Source organism: Polypterus senegalus, chromosome 11, assembly GCF_016835505.1.
Source record: "Polypterus senegalus isolate Bchr_013 chromosome 11, ASM1683550v1, whole genome shotgun sequence".
Classification (NCBI taxonomy): Eukaryota; Metazoa; Chordata; class Cladistia; order Polypteriformes; family Polypteridae; genus Polypterus; species Polypterus senegalus.
The window spans coordinates 53578746-53598762 of record NC_053164.1 but is presented as its reverse complement, the minus strand read 5'-3'; the positions used below and the strand labels follow the sequence as shown (position 1 = coordinate 53598762).

The following is a 20017-nucleotide window of genomic DNA, read 5'->3' as shown; positions in this document are numbered from 1 at the left end:
ATTAAGGTTATATATACTCTTAAACCGAGTGCAGCATGTAATGTTGCGTAATTAAGTGTCTGCCAGATGAAAAGAAACTGTTCAGGTAAATAGTATGTAGTGCTGGAGTGAGTATAATGAGAGATATTTTGGAAATAAAGGAAAAGGCAGCGAGGGTTTGTGGGGATGCACTTGAAGTATAACTAGATACAACGCTAGGAAGAAAAATGGTGATAGACACACTTTTACCGTACACTCCAATACAGTAGGTGGCGGTAACACACGCAAGGGTCGAGCCGTTAAAATACCTTGACGGAGGCATTTACAGTCGTCTTGCAACTTCTTGGTTTAATACAGCGGAAGTCTCGCATTATTTGACTCCCCTCAGTACCCGTAGTGTGCGTATGACAGTGTGCTGCCGGAAAAATGTCTGTACCTCAGTTGGTGTTGTGGTTTCGTTGTGTTTTTGGGCCGAAACTTCTGCGAATCCACCGGCAGCCGGAGCAGAACCCAGCTGAGAGAAACGTGACCACTCACGCTGCCGGCGGGGTCCGGGAAAGGGTGAGTGAATTAGTCGCAAAGGACGTCACTTCGCTAGAAGTATTGTTGTGTGCAGCCACGACAACGCTTCCAATTAGTTTTAAGGATCCAGTGTACCTGAGGCCGATTAGGGTAAGCGAGAGGCATGTCATATTTGACAGCAGTGTTGTCAGGATGGTGTGTAGGCTGGTAGTGCTTGAAAGCTAGTTCGGTGTTACTGTTTCCGTGTAAACAGCTTGTTTAATTTAAGACTTCGTTTTTGGTTGTCTTTCAATCAGAGGTCAAGACTGAGTTGAGGTTCCTGGTGAGCCACTACAGTACTGTGAGTGGGAAGCAATTGACAGGCTTGTTGTCATCCTTGTCCATAGTATTAATAAAAGTTTATTTATAACATTATTTGAGCTGGATGTCTCAATGTTTGTCGTATGGAACATTGTATTTAGATTAGATAAACTTTATTCATCCCAAGAGGAAATTTAGATGCATACAACAGCAGAAATATATTTAAAAAAAAAAAGGCAGATACAGACTCAAAGGGCAAATAATAAAGAAATACGTAAGTAATAAATATATATTGTACAGAAATATCAAAATTAATATTAAAATAAATGGGCACCAGAAATCCCCAGTGGTGGTTCTTAGAACACCAAAGAGGAATGAGCCTATGGCTAAAAAGTGGAGGGGATTTTTCATGATGACATCCAGTTTGCCGACCTATTTTCCAAAGTAACTTCCAGTGTGTCCAGGGTTTTCCTCATAAAGCAGGTTTAGTCATTGTAAGCCTTTTCCAGGATACCACAAAACCGAATACTGTAATGCACTGGCTACAGCAGACTAGCAAATCCTATCAGATTGCTGCATACATCAAAAGGCCCATCCCTTCTCAGGAAGTATAATAATAATAATACATTTTATTTATATAGCACCTTCCCAATGCTCAATGCACTTACTCTGGTCCTCCTTGTTCAGCATCACAGTATTTATTGTTAGTCCAGTCCAGTTTGATGTTTATGTGAACCCCCAGGTACTTTTAACTCTGCACCACTTCCACATCCTTCACCTGAATGGTGAATAGTCTTAGATGACCTTTGGCATGACAGAAGTACAATACCAACTCTAGACATATGAAACTTGGAGACATTCAATGTGTGATCAGAGTTTATCAGATTTGTTAGTCCAGGACCTCTTACATTACACCTAACATAAACAAAAGTAAAGGCTGGCTTGCCAAATGCAGTAAACAATTTAACATAACATGCTTAATGCCATTTATTACTCTGTATTTTTTTGAGAAACACTGTTCTTTCATAATATCATATAACATTCAGGTGTGAACTATAAGCTGTAAATTCATTTAACCATGATCATTTATGTTTAAAATTTAAAAGTTAAATCATTTGAGTATCTCGGGGAGCACCATGTAAATGAAGAGTGTTAAATTACAATCCTGCAGTCTTGCAGCGAATAATAGTTTTTGTTTTTTTTTATACTGGTTAATCTTTTAAATCAAAGCAAAGTTAGAAATGAATGAATTGTTCATCTTGGTTGACATCACTTCTACCAGATGTCGTGATGCCACATCAGCTGGACTAAGTTTGCATGTTGTCTGTGTGTTTCCTCATCGCCAGACTCCCCACTTTCTCAAGTATCACCTCTTGATTGCCTTTGGAAAGGTTAGTAGGTTATTCATTGGATCTAATGGTTGATGCCTTAATCTGTATCAGTGGAATTGGTTAGCAACTTTGGTTAAGTGACTCCAGAGACCTGTGCTCATATCGTAATGGCTAACCTATGTGACTTTCAAAATTACCTATACACTGCGCTGCTGAATGAATTGGTGTTACTCCTTAATCCTGTTTCCATTTATTCAGTTATCCAGATCCTGAAAACATGAGAAAAACTCTAGTATAGTAAAATACAGGTTTAGTCTACATACATTAAATATAATACAAAATGTAACCACTTGACCTAAATACAGCAAAGTATATGATATGTCTGCTTTTAAATCCCATATCATGCTTATGTGATGTCCACATGTTGATTTTTGCATGATAGAGCAATTTTATTAATTTGTTTTTTCCTTCTGTCTCTCCAACAGCAAGGTCTGCCGTACCAGCCCAGGTCTCTTGAAAGACATACAGAGAGCATCCTCAGCTGGGTATGTTAACTTTTGTAACATTTTAGAACACAGCCTCACTACTACTTGCTGCAACACATTGGTACAAATAATGTTTTACTTTATTGTCTTAGTATTTGTGTGCTGAAATATCAAATAAAGTAATTTTGAAATGAAAAAATGACCATTTATGAGTCTGATACAATTTCATTTTTGTTTTTAAAAGCCTATTTAAAAATACTGCTTCAGTAAAGCACCCCCACAACGTGATGCGCCCAGGCATGGTAGATATCGTAAACGATATGCCAAATCTATAGTTAGTTAGCATAAAATCTGTGGGAGGGTTATAAAGTGAATTTTAAAGAATTCAACCTAAATGTATGTAAACCTCTGACTTCAAGTGTAACCCAGGTCATTGGAGCAATAATGAGAGTTTATATTAGACAGAGCTCTTGAATTAGGGGTCAATACAATAACTCATATTTGCTTGAACATGTGTCACTTTTAGAAACTTGATGTGTTTTGGACATTGTAAGCATAAAATTGGATAACTGATATACATTATGCAACAAAAAAACTCAAGATTTATTTCATGAACATTTTAATATTGTTTGCTCTTGCTCAATGTTGGCTTGCACTGGCCCACTTTGAAGTGCATTGCATCAGAAATGTTGTCCCTTTTCTCCATGAAAACATGAGATTATTTTTTTTTTTTTCTTTTTCATTACCGCAAACAGCACAGGGTAAGCAAGGGATACATTGTTTCATTTTTAAGTTTTAATATTCCTTTAATCCCACCCCCAGAAGTGGTCAGGGCTGTGCTCCTTCAAATCCTTTCAAATAATTTGTGAAACTGCTACTATCAGTTATTTAAGTTATTTCCAGTTGTCCTTAATCTAGATTCCACTATATCAAGGTATTTTATTTTAAATGGTTTATCCAGCCAGTTATTAAATATCATCAGTGTAAATGTAGCCATTGTCTTACCACCTTGATTGCTAGCATATAGTATTTTCTTAATGTCTGTACTGTTTATGCCATGTAGCACACATTAAACATGTCATTCACTAATTAATTCTGTTTTTGTTTTAAAAATCGTTTTTAATCTGTGTCTCATATACTGTTGCCTCTTCAGCCACTCCTTCAGTTAAGTGGACTCCTTCCTTTAAATACACCTTGATAGAATGAGCATTTTAGCCCAGATCATTGGTGCTATGAGGAAATGTTTAAAAGACTGCTCTTGAATGAGGGGTAATCAATTCAGAAGCTAAAATTTTTCCTGAAAATCCTTCAGTTTCATAAACTTATTTTCTGGAAATATTCTTTAGAGAGTTACTATAGCTGTTTCATCATTTTAGTTTTGAATCTTGTTAATAGTGCTCTTCTGCTGCCCAAACCCGACACAGTCAGACGCAGGACACAAATTGAGCTCACACGTTTATATTTTTTCTTTTTCCTCGTGGGAAATGCCTTCCCACATTTCCCACCTGTACAGCACAGTTCAAGCACAAACACTCAGCCCAAAACTTTCTTTCCTTCTTCTTTCTTAACTTTTCCTCTCTCTTTATCTCCACTCCTCCCCCAGCAAGCTTTGTCCACCTCCTCCCGACTCTGGCTCTCAGTGTAGTGGCAGCTGGCTCCTTTTATCAGGTACCTGGAAGTGCTCCAGGTGCTTGAGGACCTTCTTCCAGCAGCACTTCTGGGTGTGCTTGCAACCAAAGGCACCGCACTTCTCTAGGCACCCCTTGGCGGTGGCCATGGGCCCCAGCAGGGTTGAGCTTCCATCCTCCAAACCTGTGGAACTGCTGCAAGCCAGGTCGACTGCCCTGTAGTGCCCCAGGGGAGGTAATGTCCTAGATAAGCCCTTTCCTGGAAAGGGTCTCAGCCATACACCACAATCTTCAAGCTCAAATCATATATATATATGAAGAAAATAACCCTTTCATTTATTCTAAAAAGTAAAACTGAGTGTGCTTGTTAATTTTATTGACTAAAATCTTGTTTAATTTAATGAAAGTAAAGTAATTACTGTTCACTGTATCTTGATTTTTATTTGTTTAAGAAAAGACATTTTTTTGATAATTCTGTCATTAGCTTCAGTTTTCGATGCAGTCTGTATTTCATAGTACTTCATTGGCAGTTGCTTCTAAAGAGTATAATTTTATGACATAGCACGGAAAAGTGATTTAGATAAGAATACTGTAGGTGTCTGAGCTATAATATTAAGTGGTAAAATTTTACTGTCACATTGTACATCTAAAAAGGCAAAACATTACATTATTGTTCGTACTGAATTATAATACAGCCATTTAAATTGTTTTGAATTTTCCAACATTAAAATAATACAAGGTTTCCATTTTTGTTGTTGACATTTTGTTACAGAATGTTGCACTTAAAGTGAGTAATGATGTCATGTGCTGATTTTGAAGGGCAGCAACCTCTGCCTTTTATTGGGTGCTTGTATGTGTTCTTCATGTTGGTTTCATCCAGACACTCTAGATTCCATTGACTTTCAAATGTGATAGAGTTATGTGTCTGTGTCTGCCCTGTGCTGGACTAATGTCTTGTTTTAGTTCCTATCTTGTACACTAAGCTGCTGCTATCTGAAGTATTTAAATAAAAAAAATGTAAATAAGTGGGTGTGATTTTTATCCTCCTTTAATACCTAATTTGTTTCTGCATGTTGTTGAACTTAATTCATACTTACTGTATTTTTTGTATTATGTTCACTACTGGATTGCATATGGTACAATTAAATAAAAAGATCATATACTGTACGTATGTCCAATTCTGTTGTAATATATGTAAAAATGTGCGTATCAAGTTAATTGTAAACACATTTTAAATGCTACAGTTTTTGCTCATTTTAAAATAACAATAGGGTTAGGCAAAAAATAGCTGTTCTGATGACCAAATAATAAAATGTAATTAAATGCCGTCTTTTCCATGCACATTTTCCATCATTATACCATGAGTGCTGCTTAGGAAGTCGACTTTAAACAACACTTTTTGATCTTAATTTCCCCTTGTACTTTAGATGGATTTTAGATTTTACGTGGTCATTGCAAGTATATTTTCTTGTCTAGTCTATGGTATTCTGGCAAATCTTGCAGAAGAGTTGTTGTCCAGATTCATAAAAGTCGACGGGATATTGTTGTGCACTCAATTTTGCAGTTAAGCTTGTGTTTCTTATTTTTTTCTTCGTAGTTAGGGTATCTGATACTACTCGTTTTGACATTTCTATCTTGTGTAGCTGGCAAATTAGCATGCCTTTAACGAGAAAACATACAGGAAACACACACACAAACAGATAGAGACATGACTGAATTTCTACAAAGAATTGCGTTTGCTTGAAAAACAACAAACCAGAACAAAGTATCTGAATGATAGAACTACAGATTATTCAATTGTTTAATTTATTGGGAAGTTTTGTAACAGTCATCCCTTCAATCTCTAAATTCCGCACATTTCTGTTTTTATGCGTTAATTCTGTGATTCCGTCTGTATCGCGGAAATCCTACACTAGTGATTAACTAGTATTTTTGTACATTAGTGATGTGTATAACGTTAGAAGAAATTAACTGTATCAAGTTATATATTTAGAACATGCAAAGTTTATTGTATTAGCAGCTAAGAATATTTCCAATCAACTGGGGGGAAAAAGGTGTCAACTGTGGCACAGGCCTTTTAGAGACCTTGCTGTCAAAGACACAGAAAAATCAAAGCTGTGCAACATTTTAGATGAAGATAGGCCAGCAATTAGGAAAAAATTAGGGAGAAAGGGAGGATATAAGAAAGTATGCAACTTAAAGCTCTTCAGTGTTTAACTGTTTGTTTACATAGAGTTTCAGAATGTAAATGAATTTTTTTCTATTAAACATTGTATTCTACAGCTTAATGGCATTTTGTGTAACGATATTATTTTTAATTAGTTCATACGTATTTAATATTTCTACCAAATTGGTGAATAACACTTCTTTTTGTTTTAGGCCTCATTTCTGTGGTCTGTTTCCTACTACACTTCACCATTTGTTGCATTTTACCTCTACAGAAAAGGTATGGAATATTTGTAAGACCTGTCTATTTTACCAGCTTGATTTATTTTTGGAAACGGACACTATCATTTCTTACTTTGCTAACTTTAAGATGTATAAATTACTCATTCACAATGCTGAAATTAAAATGTCACAGTACTATATTTTCCTACCTTAAGAAATGCCACCTACCGCTCCAAGGGAGGTAATGCTCTGGATACACTCCCTCCTCCAGTCCTTCCAGCGTTATAGGTGTCCTGGCTGGGCAAGGGCCCTGGCCATTCGCCACAACTATGATATATTGTTAAAAGTTAATCATGTATATATGTAGGCCTCCAGCTGCCCCTCAAGTCTATACTGGATAAGCAGGTTAAGAGGATGGATGGATATCAGCTAAGCAAATTTATATTAAACGGCTCCAGGCTAACAGATCATGTTGCAAGGCTTGTTTCCACTCTAAGCATATCTGCCGTATTTCCAAGCTTAGCTTAAGCTAAGTAGCTTAATAGCTTTGGTGAACCGGTAGTGCTTTCTTAATGCAGGCTCTGGAATCATGAAAACAAGTATAGTAATTTTGAAACATTAAAATTGATACTTATCAATACTTTTGACAACTGTAGTTAGGTTAATGTACTGTATGCAGTTAACATGCATATTCACATACAAAAGCATTACCCTTAAGATACTAAAACAGTGACTGAAAATCACTTTTACCATTTCCTTCTGCATGCCCAGATTTGCACATTTTATGATAGTGTGTTGTACATGTAAATTTAACAGGTTTTCCACTAATTTTTAACATATCTATTTTTTTTCTTTCTTTCTTTTTTATTTTCAAAATCAATACCAGAAGTCAAATTTTATTCCATATGCTGGAGCAAATAGTCTGTCTCCATCTTCTGCCTTATTTGTGAAGATTTTTTAATTCAGTAAACACCAATCAACTTATCTATCCATTTGTTTCTGTTCCTTTTAGTTTTCTTAACATGTTTATTGCAGTATAGAGTTAAGGTTCGCCACAGCCATTTTGAGAAACATCATATGTAAGGCAAAAAACAACTCAGTGTGGTAATTCTGTCCATCACATTTCATACTTGGACATGCATGGTCCATGTAGAGTGATCAATCTACCTTCCTATGTATCTTTGAAATATGGGGAAATACTGGAGTAACTGGAGGGAATACATGTTGACAAGGGTAGTAATATTTCCAGGGTATACATGCTTCCTAAAAAATAATGTAGGTTTTTTAGCACACAGTATAATGCTAACCCAAAAACAGACCTATACTTAGCATTGCACTTAGATTGACTGTAAATTCTTAGAACAAACAATTTTGTGAATGCACAGGAAGGCATCATTTCAACAGAAGCTACTTCTTGGCTGTGCCTTGAGTTTTGGCTAAATGGTTTTATGTTTTCTAGCAAGGTATTGCTAATGAATATAATTAACATTACATATGGCTTCATAACCATTTAGAGCATTGAAAGTACAACCCATATTAAGATTTTCTTTTATCCTAATGAGTTGAATTTGATTAATCTGGTTTGAGAATATGAGATTTCTGTCAATTAGAAGAGATAATTTGCTTTGTGTTACATTCTTGATTAATTTGGAATGTGGTAGGCATTATTTAAATTAAAAATGAATTTATAATTATTTAGTTGAAATAAGGTAATGGTAGTTGTTTGATCTTTTGCATTTCAATTCATAGATTAGATAAAATGTTATTAATCCCATGGGCACATTCAAATTCATTCAAGTCGTAGTATTCTATACTAAAATGCATTTCTGTTGCCAAGTCGCAAAAAATACTCAAGATCCATCCATTATCCAACCGGCTATATCCTAACTACAGGGTGACGGGGGTCTGCTGGAACCAAACCCAGCTAACACAGGGCGCAAGGCAGGAAACAAACCCCAGGCAGGGTGCCAGCCCACCACAGGGTGCACACACACACACACCGAGCACACACTAGGGACAATTTAGAATCGCCAATGCACCTAACCTGCATGTCTTTGGACTGTGGGAGGAAACCCACGCACACACAAGGAGAACATGCAGACTCCTCGCAGGGAGGACCCGTGAAGCGAATATAGTAAATAGTAAGGGTTGTTACTATATTGTGGTGGAATTAAGAATATCCATTTTATGTATGCATACTTAATTGATAATTTTTTATACATAAAATGTGTAGATGCTGTATATACCGGTGTATATATAGTAGATAAACTGACTTTTTCATTATAAGAGAATTCATCTTTAAGACTGCAACGTCTGAAGTGTTTTTGTTTCATCAAAATAATGAAAAAGACAACATATTTACCAAATATTTTCAACAACAGAAAAGTTTTATGAAGATAATTTTGATGGCTTTATATTGACATTGTAAATTCTTTAATGTTTTGTATGACATATTTGGAAGATGATTAATCAAAGTAACATTTTTACAGAGAACATAGGTTGCTTGAACTGATGTACTTGATATATCTATCCAGTTTTAACTGTATGTAAATTCAAATATGCTTTTCTAATTTATATTTGTGACTGTTTCAGGTTATTTCTGCATGTCTAAATTGGTCCCAGTTGGCCAGTATGCTGCAACACTTATCATAATTCTGTTTGGAGTAGCTTGCCTAAGGGGTGAGTATTGACCAGTACATGAAATTGCCAACATAGGGTGAGAGCAAAAAATAGTGGCCAAATATTTAACCTCTTAACAACTGAACCAATTTTTGCAATAACAGTATCTGTGTACTTGCAGGCTATGTATTGTAGCTGATATTACATAATTTCAGTAAAGGTATCTAAGTGTGCAACATGGCACTGTTGCGTTAGTGTCATATTCATTTTATTTTTATCAGCACTTCATGTATATAGATATAGTTTGTGCAATATTGTATTACAAAGTCTTCTCCTTGAAAATCCATATAAATAAAACTAAGTTGTTTTGCTTTTATGAACTGATTTTCACAAAATTTGTGTGCTGCTGCTGGTCCAACTTAAGGCTTAGACTATATGGTATATCAATACAAGGGTTTGTAATGCAGGAGTGCAACCTAAAAATCAGTGCCTATGCTGGTACTGTAATTCCCATCATGCAATAACAGTGTGCAGGGACTGATGGGAGGATTTTTATACTGCCCAAAGGCAAAGCGGGATCTTACCTGACTGCATATACAGTGTTTTATTCTCAACTAATTCGGATAAAAAATGTATTGTCTTGCTGTATTACTGCTAAAATTATGCCATTTGTCTCGACATTGGTTGTGTTTAGTCATGTTGAGTTCACAGAAGACAGGTTTTGGCATTTTATCTAGACCCTTATCCATGCTGTCTATAGAAATGTATGAGGAAAGGGACAGGGGTTCTGCATCTTTCTGACATATTTAACAGTACTTTTGGTCTTATCTATGGCACAGAAGTTATATAATAATAATAATACAATTTATTTATATAGCGCCTTTCCCATGCTCAAGGCGCTTTACAGATTTTAAGAAAGAACGGCAGGGTATACATCATATAGCATTTTACTAAATCAGAAAAATAAGTAAAGAAGAGTAAGATAGAAAATTCAGAGAAAAGCCTAACAGACAACATAATTGATGGTCTAGAACACACACACAGGTTATATGAAGATGTTGACATAGAGGTAAACTGAGAGAAGGGTAATAAAGTCAGGTAGAGCTAAAAGCCTTCCTGAACAGATGAGTTTTGAGTTGTTTTTTAAAAGAATTCATGGAGTCAGCTGACCTGATTAATTTCGGTAGGTCATTCCAGAGTCTGGGCGCTATACAGCTGAAGGTCCTGTCGCCCATGGAGTGTAGATTAGTGTGGGGCACAACAAGATTACCAGAATCAGAGGACCTTAGTGGGCAGACAGGCACATAGTGATATACAGTCACTGATGTAGTTTGGCGCAAGGTCGTTTAAGGCTTTGTAGGTTATTAGCAGAATTTTTTATTCGATTCTATAAGACACGGGGAGCCAGTGAAGATGGAGCAGGATGAGTGTGATGTGCTCACTGCTGCTGGTTCAAATAAGGACTTTTGCAGCCGAATTTTGAATAAGCTGGAGCTGTGTTATAAGATTAGAAGGGGCACCTGCCAGTAGGGAATTACAATAATCGATGTGGGATGTGATAAAAGCGTGGACAAGTTTCTCAGCATTGGAAAAAGAGAGGAAGGAACGAACACTTAATACGTTACGGAGGTGAAAGTAAGAAAGTTTCTTAATGTGATTTATGTGAGCGGAATAAGAAAGGGAGGAATCAAAAATGACACCAAGATTCTTTGCAGCAGAGGCAGGTCTGATGAGATCACCGCCAAGATGGACTGGGAAGGAGCTCATTTTATTAAGTTGCTCTTTAGTCCCAGTTTGCAGGAGTTCAGTTTTGTTGCAGTTTAATTTTAAAGAGTTCTGCTCCATCCATGTATTAATTTCACTGAGGCAGGTTGTGAGCTGAGAAAGCTCTGATGAAGTTCCACTTTTAACATTGAAATAGAGTTGAGTATTGTCTGCATAAAAACGATAACCCAGTCCAAAGCTACGAAAAATATGGCCAAGGGTAAGCATATAAATACAGAAGAGAAGAGGGCCGAGGACAGAGCCCTGAGAAACTCCTTGTGTGACTGGTGCTGAGCTGGATCTGTTGTTGCCAAGACTAACAAACTCTTGCCTATCAGTCAGATAAGACTTGAACCACTGGAGGGCAGTGCCAGGGATACCCAGCCTATTCTCCATTCTGGACAGTAGGATGTCATGACTGACAGTGTCAAAGCTGCACTGAGGTCTAAAAGAATTAATATGCTGGTTTGTCCAGAGTGTGCTGCCATAAGCAAATCATTGGTTACCCGTAGCAGAGCAGTTTCACAGCTGTGCTGCACCCTGAAACCAGACTGAAAGGGTTCCAGCAAATTATTAGAAGTTAGAGTTGGGAAGCTACAACGCGCTCAAGAACTTCTGACAGAAAAGGTAAGTGGAAAATAGGCAGAAAATTGTTAAGATTGTCAGCATCAAGGCCAGACTTTTTTGACATTGGGGTTATGGAAGCGGTTTTAAAAGTGAGCGGCAAAGAGCCGGTGTCAAGGAATGAGTTTATTATTGTTGTAACAATCAGGATTATGGCATGAAGGCAGTATTTAAGTAGTGTGCTGGGGATGGGGTCCAGTACACAAGTAGTCGGCCTCATCTTACAAAGCAGGTTATTAACAAAAGCAGATGTGACTGGTGAGAACTTAGAGAAAGAGCTGGATGGAGTGGGAGAACAGGGAAAGATAAACAGATGATGTATTTATGTTAGTTGAATTATTTAGATCTTTAAGTTTGTTATAGAAAAATTGGAGGAAAATATATCCACTTTGATATCTATCATGAATGGACAAGAGTATAGCACATCCTTTTTCATTTGCTACGAAAGAACACTTCACAAATGACAGGAGACCATTCAGTCCCTCAAGCTCATTTAATTAGCTAATTGCTAATACTAATTCTGTATAGTATCTCCATATACTTTTAAATGTTGTCTAGGTTTCATCTTCAAATAGAGGACATGGTTGGTTGTTTCAGATTCCCACAACCATTTTTATCCTTTAATTTCCAATAAAGTCTGAATACATAATTCAGTGCTTAAATAAAATAATATTAATTTTAATTATGGATCTGTTTTATCAGTTTTCTCTTTGAGAATATGAATTTTGTGGTGATAACCTGTATTTTAGACTGTCAGAAAAAGAAACAGTGACTGTATTCAGTCAGACTTCTATGATTTTTTTAAATTGATTAGCTTTTTTCTAATGAATGGTTGATGTACTTGAAGTTAATTAGTTTGAATAAACATCTCTTACCAAGTAGTCGTCTAAGAACTAGAGAAGCAAGTAGGGAAATTAGAAAGATCCTGTAATAGAATGTCATACTTAAGGCCTGTGAGCCTTCAGAGAAATGATGTCAGTGAAAGTATTATTTAGTGTAGAAGAAAATACTTTTCAAAAAAGTGGGGACCATTCCTGAACAGGCTAGCCATGTGCACGTTTATTTTACTTTGTAATAATAAAGGTAGCTAGAATTCATGAAGTTTGTTTTTACTTTTTAGGAATTGGACGTTGGACCAATCCAGAGTATGTTCAATTCATTACAATCTTGGAAGAAACTAAAAAGAGTCAAACCCCAGAAAACAAGGTAACCTAAAGGACACTAAAAAATGAAATAGAAAAGAATAAGGCCAATAGAATACTTTGGCTTTGTATTTTATTTGCAATTTGTGTATCAGTACATCCTACCTTTCACTGAGGAGCAGTGATTTCTGCATTGTGAACATGATAGACCCTTTTTGTAAAGCAATCATTTAACTACTTTCTTATTAGAACAGTCCCTGAAAAAATTAAAAGAACTTTGTACTAAAAATGTAACTCAATAGAGCATAATTGTGTAACATCCTAACGTGATACTACACAGTGTAGAAGCCTTGTCTACATGTATATTTTCACATGTTCATTCAAGCTTGTCTGTTAGATATGTAAAACTGGTGCAGTACAGAATATGACATTGTTTTCAATTCAAATGTACCACCAACTGCAAATTAATTTTAATGTGATATTTTTTAACTTTTGACGTAATACAGTGCAGATGATGAGTTATATATGTTTTAAAATGTGCATTCATGCCAGCAATTCATTACTTTTGTAACATCTTTTAAAAAGACCACACCAGTACAATAAGCTGTCCCACAAAGATGAGACACTGCTTTCTACATTATTAGGGTAGAGTAATGAACATACTATATGTCAAGCCCATTCCATCACTGTGACTTGTAAAGGTACAGACCACCAAATCTAAGCAGTGAGTGCATGAGTATATGTCAGACTTGCATTATCTGTATCATGAAATTGACATCATTTACATGATGATTACTAATAACAAAAGAAAAGCAAAAATGGACAGTCACCAGTCTCTGGTCTGCTAGTCAGTAGCTATTTTGGCTCTGTTGTTCCAGCAAATATACAGAAATACTGTTAAAAGTAATGTATATTTTATTTTTTTATTTTTAATGCTATTACTGTAAACTCTTAGTTTTCTGGGTTCAAATCTGAGTTTGTCCACACAATACATTAGAAGTTGTGCACGAAGTTCAGCTACAAAATTGTGTCAAACATGAATGGGACAAGAGTAGTGTTGCAGTGTGGTATTATATCATCTGCTTATTAAAATTATTGATCTGTACCCATTTTTACAGAAGCAGAGCGTTTTTAATTTCAATATATCAAAGATATATGGATTCCAATTATGTATGATGCACGACAGCGCAAAGCAGATTTTGTAAAAATGGGAGAAAATGTATTAACAGTTTAATTTCCTTTTATCATTGTTACAAGCTAACTCATTCATTCTACATTCTACTGTACTTGATGATGTAGATTTTTGTCAAACAAGTACTGGTTTGTGATTATTTATTTATTTTTTATAATTTTTAGTGTCTCTGGCAAATGGCTTGGCACAGTCACATAAGTTTGAGTTCAGTTTCTTAAAATGAAAAATATCAGCATGTAAAGCATATGTTTTGGTTTAATAATTATACATAACTTTTAAAACAATAAATATCTAGAATGTGTTGTATATGCTGCATAATAATGTATTTATTACATTCATTTTTATGGCCTTTTTTCTTTTGGAATTTTAGAAAAGGCTGGCTTGTTACAACTTTGACTTTCATCACTGGCCAGTAGATTTTAGCTGGGAAAAAGTCAGTAGCAGGTAAAATTCACAACACATTTTGTCATTTTTATAATAATCAAATATATTTGCATTGCAATTATGTAAACTATTATAGCTAATTATGAAAATTATATATAAAGTACATAGGCAAAATGTAGTACAGTAGTTTCACATTAAATTTGTGACTATTCTCCTCTTCTCTTGGCTCAGTCACAGTGTTTATCTAGGTTTTGTTCCAAAGGAGTGTTACAGTATATGCATAATAGTAAGGTGAAAACCTTTTTTAAGGTGTTCGAGCTCTTGAAAATTCTGGATTCATTGATAGACTTGTAATTTCAAGTTTATTATGATATATATATATATATATATATATATATATATATATATATATATATATATATATATATATACATACCACTACATGTCTTTGAATAATAATGTATAGTCTGATTTTACAGAAACTTTTTCTCTTTGAAATAGGTTATGTTTATTTTTGAACTTGTGATGTGTTCTCTGCACATGCAAAACACATTGTTGTGTTGAATAGGAGTCTTTTAAGAGACTTTTAACCTGTAGATAGTTTATCATAATCACAGATTGCTTCTCCATTAACCCTGGTTAATGAGAGCACCTCTGCTTTTTGCAGTTAAAAATCATCACTCCTACTTTGACCTCTGCTTTTATGAGGGATTGGATTGGTTTAGAAATGTGACAGTCAGTGATCCATCTAATTGTTCCCACCAAGTTTTAAGAAGAATTCACTCATGGTTGTCTTCAGACGTATATATTATAATTCTGGCATCTGCAAGACTGCCAGTAATATAACCTTCTAGTGATATCATTTAAATCATTACAAATAATGCTCTATGCACATGAATTCAGCTGTTGAAAGGCAAACTTAAATATGTTTTTTGTGCTGATACTGTATGTTTAAGTATGTTACAATTCCTGGTTATTCCTGGTCCCATATTTTGTTTAAAAGAACATTCTGAATTGCTCTACCTTTACTTACTAGAATAAATACAACCTATTCCATAATAACCTGTAGTTATCTACTGCAGTTTTCTTTAAGGAGAATTTTTCGTTTACTTGGTAATTTTCATGTCTTCTAATCCCTTAATTCTCATTTACTTCTGTACATCTTTACAGGAAGACAAAAACAAATGGTGTTTCTTTATTGAAGCCAGAACCAAAGTACAGAGGATCAGCTGACAGTATGCTAAGCTCAGTGGGCAAATTACCTTGCCAGATTGTCAGGTGAGCAGTGGGGTCTATGGTGTATATATTTTAATGTATTTGTATTTCAAATACATTGTGGTTGTGGAGCATATAAAAATATGATTGGAAATGCCCAATCAAGTGCAGGTTTTCTTAAATTTGAATGGATCATGTAAATAAATATTCGCAATTTGACAATCTTATTCTGTATTTATTGCTTTTCTCTAGTTACCTCATAGCTCATTCTTTTGGACGTAGAATGCTCTATCCTGGATCTTTCTATCCACTTCAGAAGGCAATGATGCCAATGTTAATTCAGGGACAGATTCGTCTTGTTGAGGAGGTAATAAGCAATGTAAAGGAAGCCGATGGAATTAATTTACTTTTAAACTACTATGCAACTGTAAATATATTTATCTTCAATGCTTACAGTGCAAAATACAAAAAAATTTAAAATACAGTATAGATTTTAATAGAGACGGTATATTACATAATATTACATATGTTTTATGTATTGATATTTAAAATCAATTGAGTTTATTCAGATGAAGTGGGTACATTTTTGCTTGTGCACATATGAGCATAGATTAACAAAACAATAGGTTTAAATATCTTGTTTGTTCTGTTTAGTTTGGAGGTCAGAGAGCAAAACTGCTAGCATGTGATGGAAATGAAATTGATACCATCTTTGTGGATAGAAGAAAAACCCAAGGGGAAAGAGGAAAAAAAATAGTATGTACTATAATCTTTTATATAGTTTTCTAATAAGTAGCTGGTTTGTTTGAAGTCAAAGTTTCATTAGTTTTATGCATTTAAATTTAATAATCAATTTAAAGGTTTATTATAATCTTGTGAATTTATTCCTGCAGGAAGGTTTAAATTCACTGATTTATTTAGTAGTAATTGCAGTTGTGTATAGTTAATTGTAATTCCATACTGCCTGATAGTGGGTACATTGTAAAATACTTAACCATGTAATTATTTCATAACCTTAAGTAAATACAGTAATATGGCTTTACATTTTTAACATTACATAACATTATTTAGTTACTGGATCAGTTTGGATAATTCTAGTAAAATGTAATATTCTTTATTAATTAAATAATTCTCATTATTTTGTAATGTTTGGTCAATACATGCCTCATTTGGACTTTCTCAGAAAACTTGAATTTATTGCAATTTGTAAAGTTAACTGGGGTTTTATTTGTTGAAACTTTAACTGACATATTTTGACTATTTCTGTTAATTTAGGTCATTTGCTGTGAAGGAAATGCTGGATTCTATGAGATTGGTTGTATGAACACACCTCTAGAAGGTATGACCCTTCTGTTCATGTAGGTTTAAATGTGGTTGCATAACTAAACAATATATTACAAAAAATATTTAAGCATCTATAACATGAAAATGTATATTAAAGTATCACATGTGTATGCAAACAAAGATACATAGTGTATATATAAATACATAAATATAAAATATATATATATTGTGACAGATAGGGGGCAGTATCGCTCCCTTAAACCCCTGTTCAATACGCCAGACAACAGATAAAAGTCCAAACGTTGACTTTATTCATACAGCACAGTGCACAAAGCACCCTCTCCTCCACTATACTCATTAAATTACAAATCACAAATACAATAATCCACCACTCCCAGACGCATTGCTCGCCGTCTGGGAGCTCCCACAATCCTTTTATAGTCCCTGACCCGGAAGTGTGCCAATCCCCAGTCCACGTGATCTTCTGTCACTTCCGGGTCAGATCAAAAGTCCTTTTCTTCGCCCCGGAAGCACGTCATTCCCCTTGTCCATGTGACTCGGACGTACTTCCGGGGCGTAGGGTAAATAAACACTGTTCCTCCCTGCAGCGTCTCCTAGAGGCCCCCATGGTATCCAGCAGGGCTGTGTATAAAAACTCCAATGTCCATGATGCCCTGCTGGTCTTTGGGGAACCTCCATACTGCAGGGAGGGCTCCACCTGGCGGCTTGGGGGTTTTGGCCGGGATGAACGGCCGGCCATACACCACAATATATATATTACACACACACATATATACAAAGAGTACACGACACATGTTTCGCACTATTTGGAGCTCATCGGGTGTATGCATGTCCTCAGAAATTAACGCCACAACATTCACAAGTTGTAGTACCAGCAAAAAATTGTGAAGCATAGTGTGTTCAAGTTGGAATATGATGTCATAGTCTGTGTTTACTATCAACATGTGACAACAAGCTGCTTTGCAGATCCTACAGGATCAATGTGCATGCTTCGATGTTTGACGAATGGTTCGATGTGGTGAATCAAAATGCTGACATACAAATATATATTCATGGTGCTTTTCTTTTCAAGAGTCACATATTCCCTATCAGAATGATGCGATACATTTTAAAGGTCTCACATATCATCTTCTGTGAAATCTTTTTTTTTTTTTGGCCTTTATAATAGCATCAGAATATACTGAAGCGTATTTGAGTCACAGAAAAAGAATTAGGGAGACAGTAAAAAGGTCTATTTCGTGATTAAAGTGGAAACTTTGCCTTTAATTTCCACTTTAATTTGCATATTTTATTTTGTCTTTAAAGTACACCATCATAAGTGTCATCTTAAAACCAGCCCAGTTGTTAATCGCTACGAGCTTCTGGGGCTTCCTTCTGCACCGACAGCAGCGGCAGTCAGTAATTGCCACACAGAAAACATTAAATGTATGATATTCCGGTTCTCTGCACATTTAGAATCCTTCGATCCTTTGAAATGCTTTAAAGTATGTATATTACATTTTACAGATAAATCGTTAACTTTGTTTAAATAACGAGTACAATTAGTAATTACAAATGTGGGGTTGGTACGGTGACGGAGCAGTAGTGCTGCTGCCCGACAGTAGGGAGTCACATCACTGGTGTTCTCTGCCTGGAGTTGCATGTATTCCTGGAGGGCTTCCCCAATGTGCTTCGGTTTCTTTCAAAGACATACAGGTTTGCCAACTTCCACATCCTTCCAATATGTAAATCCCGGTCATCATGAACTGTAACAGACGTGCATGCGCCTCCCGCCCCTCCCCTTCTCTTCCCAGAATTACACCTCTTTGAATATGCAAATCAATATTAATAGCTCTTAAATTCAGCGTTCTGTGAAAAGATAATGGCAAAATCATGGGGAAAATAGAAGAATTTCAGAGAATACCAAATGGAGGCAAGGAAAAACATACTATTTGTTGGTTTAAGCAGTGGTATAAACAACAAAAGGAAGTTGATCAAGTGACAGATAATGTTGGAAAGTCACACACTGCCCAAAATTAAAAAGAAGTGGTCAGATATCAAAATCGCCGTGAAAAGTTGAATCGTACATCACCGTCTGAGTGTCATATGGAAGCGTATTAGGGTACAGAGAAAAGAAAAAAAAAGGGACACGGTGGGGGGAAAAAAAGCTTGAAATGTCAACTTTAATCCTGAAATTTCCACTTTAATTACATTGTTTATTTTGGCATTAAAGTAGAATGTCATAAACTTCATCTTAAAATTGTTTAATTTACTAGTTTCTAAAAATCCCATGGTAACTAAAGTAGTATGCTAAATGCTTCATATGTGTTCTTCCATGTACTCTGTGTGTGAATCACTACGTGTTTCTTAAACGGGCTTTCTCTTACACTGATAGGGCACAGAATACATTACATTCATGATATTACAGCTCACAGAATAATTTAAATACTAAGATGTATAGTTGATATCATTTTGATGATGAAATGAATTAAAGCTGGTATTAAATATGCGGGCATGGTGGAGAGTGGTAGCGATGAGCTGCCATTTTAGAGATTGTTCCTGCGTCCTGCAAGATGCTTGTTGCGCTGTGCGCGACCCTCTGAAATAATTTATTAGTAGTATAAACATAAATATATAGTAGTATATGTTTAATTATTCCATCCATCTATTCATACAGGGTCATGCCAGTCTCAGCAAGCATACAGTGCGAGGCAGGAAAAATTAGAGATATTGTTGAAAGTAAATGGAACAAGTCAAGTTGTGAGGTGGTGAATGAGTAACAGTCTATTGGTGTCGTCATAAGAGAAGGACTTTTTATTTCATACTCTTCACTTCCTAAAATGTATTCACCATAAGTTGAATTGTAGCTTGATGTTATTGCTTTTTTGGCAATCTGATATGACCTTCCTTACATAGTAAATGAAAAGAACCTACAATTATGTTACGTGTGCTAATATGTGCAATGTAAACTCTTCTTAATATGTATATCAATGTTTTGTTTGATCAGAATGAAATATTTTATTGTTATTTTATGTCATAGACCAAGTATTGTTGAACAATCCATGTTTATTCAATACTGAAGCTCTCAGATAAACAAGCTTAGAAGAGACAGAGAGGTTACGATTGGTGTTTAGTCAAAAAGTGCAAAGTAGGAAGCCTT

General features: G+C 35.4%; 1 protein-coding gene across 1 annotated transcript in view; it reads left to right on the top strand.

The window, feature by feature from the left end:
• The first annotated feature begins 312 nt into the window (after nucleotides 1-312).
• abhd16a (abhydrolase domain containing 16A, phospholipase) overlaps nucleotides 313-20017 on the top strand; it is a 36036-nt gene continuing 16331 nt past the window's right edge. The window contains exons 1-10 of the mRNA XM_039768647.1: nucleotides 313-540; nucleotides 2618-2677; nucleotides 6625-6691; nucleotides 9226-9312; nucleotides 12761-12846; nucleotides 14345-14418; nucleotides 15529-15636; nucleotides 15826-15940; nucleotides 16228-16329; nucleotides 16849-16912. Of these exons, the coding sequence (XP_039624581.1) occupies nucleotides 406-540; nucleotides 2618-2677; nucleotides 6625-6691; nucleotides 9226-9312; nucleotides 12761-12846; nucleotides 14345-14418; nucleotides 15529-15636; nucleotides 15826-15940; nucleotides 16228-16329; nucleotides 16849-16912 (898 nt within the window). The 5' untranslated portion in view covers nucleotides 313-405. The remainder of the gene's footprint in view (nucleotides 541-2617; nucleotides 2678-6624; nucleotides 6692-9225; nucleotides 9313-12760; nucleotides 12847-14344; nucleotides 14419-15528; nucleotides 15637-15825; nucleotides 15941-16227; nucleotides 16330-16848; nucleotides 16913-20017) is intronic.